The 10,448-nt window shown below is 44.0% G+C and overlaps 1 protein-coding gene across 1 annotated transcript in view; it reads left to right on the plus strand.

The window, feature by feature from the left end:
* Positions 1-10,448, plus strand: part of SLC7A9 (solute carrier family 7 member 9) — an 85,840-nt gene that overhangs the window by 31,707 nt on the left and 43,685 nt on the right. The window contains exons 3-4 of the mRNA XM_082270437.1: positions 5,992-6,139; positions 8,691-8,933. Coding sequence (XP_082126563.1) covers positions 5,992-6,139; positions 8,691-8,933 — 391 coding nt within the window. The remainder of the gene's footprint in view (positions 1-5,991; positions 6,140-8,690; positions 8,934-10,448) is intronic.

Below are 10,448 nucleotides of genomic sequence, written 5' to 3' on the forward strand. Positions count from 1 at the left end.
GCGCGCCTTAGCCGCTGAGACCCCGTCCGCGAAATCACGTAGTACTATGTGATTTTGCGCAGTTGAGCCGCCCTGCCGCAGTAATACTACGGTGGGTGGTTGGCAAGAGGTTGAAATAAAAAACCTTTAATCTGGGTCTCCTTCCATTAATGTATGCTTATTTCTGGTATCCTGTTGGGGCAGCCTTGTCTGTTGTGACCAGCCTAACCTGAGCCAATGAGCTCTGCGAATGTTTTTTGTCCTGTCACTTCTTTTTATGAACTCCATCAAAGTCCTAGCGCCTCTTGGATGCTTTTAACTTCAAATTGGTGTCTTTACCGTTATGTAAGCTACAAAATGCACAGCTTGGCAGGTAGATATTTTATGTATTTGCACAATCATTGAGCTACTTTAAAGGGAATGTACAGTAATTTCAGTGATTTTTGGATAAACTTGTAAAAATTACCAAATTATGTAAAAAAAAACTTATTTGATAAAGTAAAGGGTAAAAAAAAATGGCTTTAAAGTTTTGGCTGGAGTCCCAATTTTAATAGCCTTCTGTGTTTTGACTGCTCTTTTGTTTCAATGCTTTCGATTTTATAATTGATCAAAGTTCTTTCCCGTGAAGTTTTAAATTCCCTGGAAGATTAGACCGTGTATGTGAAAAATGTCTGGCATCTGGTTTTGTGGCCTTATTTACGACAAGGATGCCTTTAACATGCATTGGTGTCCCAGATGGAACACTATGTGACTGAGCTTTAGCCTCTCGATCAAGGTAAGATGACGTCTGCAATGTACAGCTCCTTGTAACATACGGAGAGATATAAACTCCACTGAGATTAGAGGGTTAATGTTTTATTGTGCTTGATAAATGACAGTTATTGCTTCTGAAGGCTCATAAAAGGGATCTCGAAATTGGGCAACTGGTGAAACCGAGACATTTATTGTTGGGTACAAAGTCTATAAGGCGGATTCAGAATTGGATTCTAAGAATTTGCGACATGCCAGCTTTGATTATGTAAAAAGAAGAAAACCGCGCTTATACAACAACAGCCGCCAGCATCAATCAAAACATTGATAAAAAATATAAAATGTAAAATGCAGCGCTACAATAAGTGAATGAAGAACAATAACAAATGAAGAACACTAATAAATGTCCATCCAAAAGGGTAAAAACATTGTTCTATAGGAAAGTTCAAACTTCCACCCATCCGATGTGTGCACATAAACTTGGCATTGGGTGAGCAGCCTACACCTCCACCAGATAAATGAGCCTCTTACCAAAAGAGGTGGATCACCATGGCAAAAGGTGGTTGCCAAACCAATCTATTAGCCTTCTACGATGAAGTGAGCTGCCAACTAGATAAAGGAAAGCCTGTGGATGTGGTGTATCTGGACTTTGCAAAGGCCTTTGACACCGTTCCCCACAAACGCTTACTGTACAAACTAAGGAAGGTAGGTATGGACCATAAGGTGAGTACCTGGATAGAGAACTGGCTCCAGGAGAGAGTCCAGAGGGTGGTGATTAATGGGGAGTACTCGGATTGGGCGGGTGTGGAAAGTGGGGTCCCCCAGGGTTCTGTCCTGGGACCAATCCTGTGTAATTTATTCATAAATGATCTAGAGGATGGGATATCTAGTACAATCTCAGTATTTGCGGATGATACTAAACTAAGCATGCCAATATCTTCTATGCAGGATGTGGAAACCTTACAAGTGGACCTGAACAAAATTATGGGGTGGGCAACTACATGGCAGATGAGGTTTAATGTTGAAAAATGTAAAGTATTGCACTTGGGGGCCAGAAACCAGAAAGCAAGCTACTCACTAGGGGGGAAACCTCTAAGTGAGTCTAGGATGGAAAAAGACCTGGGGGTACTGGTAGACAACAGGCTTGGCAGTGGCATGCAATGCCAAGCCGCTGCAAGCAAAGCCAACAGAATACTGGGATGTATAAAAAAGGGGATTCACTCCAGAAATAAAGAGATTATTCTCCCGCTCTACAAGACTCTGGTCTGGCCGCATCTGGAGTATTCTCTCCAGTTCTGGGCACCGGTCCTCAGGAAGGATATGCTGGAACTGGAGAGAGTCCAGAGAAGGGCAACAAAAATAATTGGGGGAATGGAGGACATCAGCTATGAGGAAAGACTACAAGCACTGAACTTATTATCTCTGGAGAAGAGACGCTTGAGAGGGGATATGATATCAATGTACAAATACTGTACTGGCGACCCTAGCATAAGGAACAAACTATTCAGAGTAAGGGAATACAATAAGACACGTGGCCACTCACTAAAACTAGAGGAAAGGCGGTTTAACCTTAAAATGCGTAGGGGGTTCTTCACTGTAAGAGTAGTAAGGATGTGGAATTCTCTTCCACAAGCAGTGGTATCAGCAGGGAGCATTGATAGTTTCAAAAAACTATTAGATGGGCACCTTAGAGACCACAACATACAGGGGTATACAATGTACGGTTAAAAGCAAACACACACACACATTATAGGTTGAACTGGATGGACTGATGTCTTTTTTCAACCTCACTAACTATGTAACTATGTATCAATCAAGCCTTAAAAGATCTGCATCCGGATGACAACACCACCTGGGACTTCAAGGTAACATGCAGTGAGCAACAATAGGCAGCCAAAGGTAAAAGGATGACTCTCCCCAAATGTTAGTGACGATCATTCCAAAGCAGGTTTCAGATGAATGGAATGAAAGGAAAGCTGATGGTGAAATAAGCTGTATGCCAGGCTCATATCGCTTCTCGGCCTTTTGGCTAAGATCAAGTGTAGTATGCCAGGCTCATACACTCGAACAGTCGGGTCAGCGTAAGATCGATGCCGCTGGCTGGGACATTGCCTGGATCTTCGGCTTCTTTCCCCCGATGGGGTGAGGAGACCATGAAGTGGCTGCTATAGATGACCTGCATCCGGGGACTGAGCCCCTCGGTATCCGAGTCCGAGTCCGGTGTGGCCCCCTGGAGATGTCCAGAGCAGCAGCCTGCAAATTATTTAAATGCAAGTTAAAGGCAGCTTTGATTATGCTTCAGAGAGCTAGGGGGTTTTAACTTAACCAAATCGCATACACCATACAAAGATGGTCTATGCAACAGGGAAAGCCCAGCATGAGAGGGAGTATGTAAATACCAAGCCCCTCCAATTTAGTCAACCAATGGCGGGCCTACGAATCTATGCAGAGCTCTGACATAGCTGTTTTCATGGAAGTCACAGACAGGGCCACAAGTTGCAGCTTTCCGGGTATCTAACAATTTAGATTTTTTTTTTTTAAATAAATATATCAGCGCTTCTCAAAATTAGCCAGTAAGAATATGCACGTTTTTAGTTTTCTTTGTGTCTACTTGGGTTTAGAGAGTTCGACTATCTTCTTTGTTCTACAGAGGGTCTGTATACTGTAACTGTACACTCCATGGGCTCTGCAGACGCAAAGGATATGCTGAAATTGATGTGGGAATTTGGCGGGAATATATATAGTTTTGGTCAGGGTTTTTTTTCTCAGAAAATAGAAGCAGGAACTCAACCACGACCCCCCCCCCCCCCCCCCCAACACACACACATACACCTTTCAAACCGCATCAAATAGTGGCTGTGGTCAAATTTCACTAACAGTGGATCTTAATCTTAAAGGGGCGCTAAATGCCAGGAGTGCATTAGATACCAGAGTTGGGGTGGGGGTTGCACACAGAGTGCAGAGTTCAGGGGTGAGCTACATGCAGAATTTTGGGCTGCGTTATGTACATAGTGTAGAGTTCAGGAGTGCACTGCATACAGACTGCAGAGTTCAGCCTTCTTCCACAGCTGCATCCCCTATCCACATCTCACTTTCACTCCTCTTCAACTCTGACCTCTGCATGCAAACCCACCTCCACTGCCGCAACTTTTCCACCCCTCCTCCTTAAAAGCTTTACCATCTTCCACATCCACATCTTACTTTTGTTTCTTTATTAAGCTGAAGCACTCAGCCAGCTCTATTACCTCCCTGTACACTGTAGGGGGCTCCACCTCTCTCATTTGCAGGGAGATCATCCAGTAGGGGTGTAGACATCTGCACTGCACTCCGGGCACCTGCATCTCCCTGCACTCAGTAGGAGCTGTTCAAGAGATCAGATTTGTGGGATCTGTTGGGTGACAAGCTGTACTTCTCTATTTACAAGTGATAGTGGTGAGCGGGGAGCAGAGGGCCTGAGCCAAAGGTGGTGGAACTGAGTTCCACCAAGTTCCAGCTAAAAAAAAAAGCCCTGGTTTTGGTGATCAAATGTAACACTGTGTCAGCCATGTTTTTAAGTGTTGCCTAGAAGTTCCAGATTGTATAACTATGGTGATTATAAGGCTTTCAGCTCCTCATGGGCAGGGCTTAACTAAATATTAAGTCCTACATACTATATCATCCCTAATTGTCTAGATCTGATGGAGATAGTCGGCTTTAAGCTCTTCATTAGTGGGGCTAAGGTCTCATGTACTTTGCCGCTGATAAACAGACGTTTAAGAGCAGTTGGGCGTTTTTTTTTTTATTTTTTTAGCAGCCCCTGAACTCTCCTCTTTTATCTGTCGATGTACACAGAGATGTTCATAGTCATTTAGAGGCAGTTGAGTTTAGTGTTTTTTTTTCTTAAAGCAAAAAAATGGGTTCAGATGGAAGTTTATTGGCATTTGAAATGCCAAATGCTTGAAACAGCATGCAAACGCGGCTAAACATGGTAACTTGTGTTTACAAGCATTTCATTTATAGGTGTTTTCAAAGGAGATACATTTCTGACCATTTTAAATGTAAAAACGCTTCTAAATGCAAACGCCGCTAAACGTGCATAAATGAGGCATGTAAACGTGGCAAAACTGGCATTTTTTAACTATTGGTTACTAGCTGCCAAGTTCCAGCGTTCAGGAGAGGTTTTCTAGCGTCCCGTGTACATGAAGCCTAAATCTGAAGTACTACACACTATATCTGCCCTAAAACCCACCATAGACAGTTAAAATCAGCAGGAACCAGCCGAGATTCAAATACTGTATAGGCAGGGTAAATGTACCCAATTTGATTGATCATCAACCAGCCTGTTGGATTTTACGTGCAATTATTGCTAGTGGCTGTTACAGCCACTAGCAATATTTACTGTGTTCTCCTGGCGGGAACAGCTACCCCCCCCCCCCCCCTGCAAGGAGAACATAATGGCTCCATGGGAGGGATTATCCCATCAACACTGACCATGTTGATGGGGTAATCGAGCGATTTTCTTTCCTGCAACCCGTGATCGCAGGAAAGAAAATCGCTCCGTCTCTAAATCTGTAATGCTGTGGTAGAGATATTAGGCTGTGGGCTCCTCAGGGGCAGGGACTAATTTAAATAGTTATATGAAGTCTACAAAATGCAGCTCTCTATCAATGTAGGGTTATAATAGGATATAAATAATGTACAGGCATACCCCACTTTTAAGTACACAATGGGACCAGAGCATGTATGTAAAACGAAAATGTACTTAAAGTGAAGCAATACCTTTTTTCATTTCTCAATGCATGTAAATACACTAGGTCCATAGGAAATCTTGGTCAGCTTGACATGGCACTGCTCCCAAACCAGAAGTGACAAGGACACCAAGCTTGGGGAGCATGTTAAGGGGACCCAGGACTATGACATGTTAGATTACCTAGGCAAGCTGGCCGGCTACAAATAGGATATGTTGTAGTCCTGAGTCCCCTCTTGGTGCTTTCTAAGTTTGGTATCCCTGTCACTTATGGTTTGGGAGCAGTGCCATGTCAAGCTGACCAAGATTTCCCATAGACGCCAATGTTAAAAACTGGGAGTAGTGCCATGCCAAGCTGACCAGGCTGTGTCCGTATTCGCTAGTGTACGTAAAGTGAGTGTACTTAAAACGGGGTATGCCTGTATAATATGTATAATAGGATATAAATAATGTATTGTTTAACCCCTAACCATTCTTTAACCTTAATAAATAACTTTTTAATGATGAACTGGAATTTTTCTGTCTGCTATCCACAGGTTGGTCTGTTCAGCGGGATCAGTCTTATTGTTGGAACAATCATTGGATCAGGCATCTTCATTTCCCCCAAATCTGTCCTCCGTAACACAGGGGCAGTGGGACCATGTCTTGTTATCTGGGCCAGCTGTGGAGTAATTGGCATTTTAGGTAAATATTTTGGGGCTTAAAGAACATGATTTAAAGAGCAAATGAGCACTTGGCTACTTCCTGTCCTATCCGAATGCTTTGCAAAAAAATGGCATGATACACTGCAGACCTGTGCAGAGCCGGAGGGTCTCACTTTTGATATCGCCTAGAAAAGAATAGCAGCGAGCAGGTAGGTAACACAGACTCTAGAACCCATGTCTGGTTTCATTCTTGTTCAAACATTGAAGGAGCCACCAAAGATAATGGAGCGCAAGCTGATTTGAAAAGTTTTCATATTAGGATAAAACAGTCAAAGTGTTTCGGAGCTCAGGTACTCCCTTCGTCAGGGCTTGAGAACTGCGTGGGATTGAAATAGTAGGACTTCATGAAGGATAATAGGGGTTCTGGTATATCAGGAATTTGTCCAGAACAGTAGCTGGTGGCACTTTCTGTTGGAGTGCCTTATTTTGATAACAGTCAGAGCCAGTGAGCTCTAAAATCTGAAGTCTCTCTTAACCATACAGGACGCTAATATCTCAGAGATCTAGGCCCTCACATATTTTTTTTTTTTGTGTCTCTTTGCTTTACCTTCCTCCCAGAGACACAATAGGCGGTAAGAGGAAATCTCTCTATAGTAACATGAGTTGAAAGATTTCCCTTCATTGACTGCTGTGGTGGTAATGGTCACCAGGACAATTAGAGGGGGAGAATTTCCCCAGCAGGGTCACAAACCGCAATTAAAACCTAGTTCTACTCCATTCCTTTGGTTCTACTTTTGACTGTAGATGCACTTGGACCAATAACAAGTAAACTGTAATTTTGTTTTGGTCTAAGCTGGTGGAAATGTTTGTGATGGACGTTTTCGGTCAAAAAAAAAAAAAAATGGTGGTCTTGAGAGACTATGAGTTTGATTTACTAAGGCCAGTTTCACACAATCTGCTCCGTCGGACGGAGTTCATTTTTCTCAGCGCTGAGCAGGAGGATGACAGCTGTGTCTCCGCGCTGTGTGCGGAGACACAGCTGTCTGTTCCCCATGCATCTCTATGGGGGAAATCGGATGGGAACGGACCGTCGGTCCGTTCTCATCCGATCCGCTGGACGGATGGAAAATAGGGTTTCCATCCCTCCAGATTTGACGGATCGGATCGGATGTCAGTGGACATGTCTCTGCTGACATCCGATGCCCCATAGAGATGCACAGGGAGACCGTTCAGATCCGCCCAAAAAACTGACAGGCGAATCTGAACGGTCCGCCTGTGTGAAAGGGGCCAAAAACTGGAGAGTGCTAAATCTGGTGCAGCTTTGTATAGAAACCAATCAGCTTCCAGTTTTTTTTTTTTGTTGTCAAAGCTTAATTGAACAAGCTGTAGTTAGAAGCTGATTGGCTACCATGCACCAGATTTTGCACTGTCCAATTTGAGTAAATAAGCCGCTATATGTCCTTCTTTCCCATCTTGGAAGTTGGCGGTGGTGCTGTTGGAAGTCCATACTTCCCAATGTCATACTTTGTGCCAGAGGGCATCCTCTAGCACAAAGTATGAAGTTATAGTACAAACTGCTAACTACACCTCCCAGATACACAGACCATAAAGAATGATTAATGTACCCCCTGTGTCATTTCACCACCATGTTCTTAGTAGTGATCGACCGAAACGGTTTTTCGTTGCCGATACCGATATTTTAGACAATACATATCGGTATCGGCCGATATGCGCCGATATTTTTGTACATTTAAAAAACTTTTTTTTTTATTTTTTTTTTTCTTGACAGGTACTCTTGTGTAGGGATCTGGGGGTCTAAAAGACCCCAAACCCCTCCTCTGCACTTAAAAGCATTCAAAACGCCAAGTTTGGCTGTTTTGAATGCTGTTATTTTTTTTAATCTGGCGCCGAGTACCCGGAAGTGACGTCATGACATCACTTCCGGGTTTTTTACATGGAGACCCGATTAGAGCCGAATGCGGCTTTGATTGGGTCTTCGGCGGCCGTGCAGGCTGGTTGCCGGGTCTCCCGGTGGGACGGGGAGACCCGGGCGAGCCGCGAAAGGAGGCGGGAGCGTCCCCCCCGCTCCTTGTAATGACAGCCAAGCGGCTTCTCAGCCGCATTGGTTGTCATTACATATGCTACATATGCTATGCTATGGGCGCCGGTACCGTGGTGATGCCTCTAACTGCAGGCATCACTCCGGTACAAGCACTTTCCCAAAGTATCAGCAATATCGGTAACCTCCGGGGCCGATTCCCATATATCGGGGAAAGTGCATATCTGCCCTCGATATATCGGCTTTGCCGATAATCGGTCGATCCCTAGTTCTTAGTGTATGAATTTATTAAATGCATCTATTTAGAGATTGGGTAAGAAGTTTTACAATATAAGGCTTTTGAAAGTTACAAAGTACATTTATATTTTAGGCCAAAAAAGAGGTGCAGTTAAGGACTAGTATGAGTACAAAGGGATTTGAGGCTAAAAGAGGGACCATTCCTCCAAAGGAGATACATTTTGTAGCTATGCAGGAGATGTGTAGGAGATTACAGTTGAAGTAACCATGTCTGCTGTTTTGTGCTTTCCCACAGGTGCACTGTGTTTTGCAGAACTTGGTACGATGATCACAAAGTCCGGCGGAGAGTACCCATACCTCATGGAGGCTTTTGGTCCCATCCCAGCATTCCTCTTCTCCTGGGCCAGTGTCATCGTCATGAAACCCTCATCATTTGCCATCATCTGCTTGAGCTTTGCTGAGTACGCATCAGCACCGTTTTATCCTGGCTGCGAGCCCCCGCAAGTGGTCATCAAATGTCTGGCAGCAGCGGCCATACGTATGTATATATCGCGTGTGTCCAAAAGCAGGCGATAGGGTTTTGCCTTCTATGATCAAGAGATCTGACCAAATAAAGACTTGTAAAGATGAAGTGATTTTCTGCATTTGAAGCACACTTTACTAGTAAACCTGCAGATTTTATTGACTTTAAAGCTGAACTCCATGCAGATGTAAAATACACAAACGAATCCAGCTCCTTATTCATTATTAAATCATTAAATGTAATGAATGCATTCAGTGTAAGCAACTGCATTTGATTTAGTATCATTCTCTTGCAGTTCCTGTACAGCAGAGTTCACTATGACAGGGAGTAGCAGCACAAGGAGCCAATCAGCTGTACTGCATTGCAATAATCATGCGGAAAGGAGGGTAGAACAGGGTGACAGAGATGAGCTCATCAGTCTGGTTCTTCTCCTTTTACTGCCTAATCACAGCTTGGGGAAGGGGCAAGACCTAAGAGCCCGTTCACATACAGGCGACCCGACTTCCCGGGGCGACCTGTGAAGTAGTGGTGCAACGCTCGCACCGCGACCTCGGAGTGGCATGCACGGACTTCATATCATTGAAGTCAATGCAGGTCGCTCCAGGTCGCCCCAAAGTAGCTCAGGACCCTTTTTCTAAGTCGGAGCGACTTGTGTCGCTCCTATTAGAACGGGTCCTGTGCTAATCTATGGCAGGCGACCCGCGGCGACCTGTCAGGCGACCAGGTCGCCTGACAAGTCGCTCCAGTGTGAACCGGTTCTAAAAGTGCTGTCATGCATGGAGTTCAATTTTAAATCAATTGTTTAGTTACAATTCATAGGTACATGATTTTCTAGCATCCCCCTCACCCTGTGCATCCCCCTCACCCTGTGCCTGGGCAAAATGTAAAGTAAAACCTTTAATTAAAAACGTTAAAAACCTTTAAAAATGATTGTAGAAAATAGTAAAAGGCACTCTCCTTAGACTGCGGCTTTCCATTTTGCCTAGGCACCAATGGCATCACCTAATGTGGGATGTTTGGAACACAGATGATCCCAAATCCGCACTGTGTGGGAATGCATGTAAAACCCTAAAAAGCAGGACAACACATGGAAATGTACCAAAAATGCTCCAAAAACACCTGATCAGTTACTGCTAGAATTTTTGTAAGCTGTCAGGCCCTGTTCACACCTGAGCGTTTTCAGCTTGTAAAACGCTCATCTCTAAAGTTCCAAAACGCCTAACAAGGGCTTTTTTTTATTTCTTTTTTGCAAAAGTAACAATTTGGATTACGTTTAGTAAACTGAGATAAGCCGAGATCTGGATGATCACGGCTTGTCTCAGAGCATTGCCGGTTTAAATGACTGAGAAGAGTAGTGGAGAACATATTCTTCTCTTCTCATCTCAGTACACAAACGGCTTGCATTCACTGCAACAGAAATGGCCAGTTTAGTAACACATGATGTCACCTGATCACTGTGCTTCTCTTTGAAGATCTCCTCTTCCTGCTTCTCCAGCTCAGAGGTGGAGAATCAGGGGGAGAAGCTGTGTG

The sequence above is a fragment of the Pelophylax lessonae genome (assembly GCF_965119305.1).
Source record: "Pelophylax lessonae genome assembly, chromosome: 10".
Lineage (NCBI taxonomy): Eukaryota > Metazoa > Chordata > Amphibia > Anura > Ranidae > Pelophylax > Pelophylax lessonae.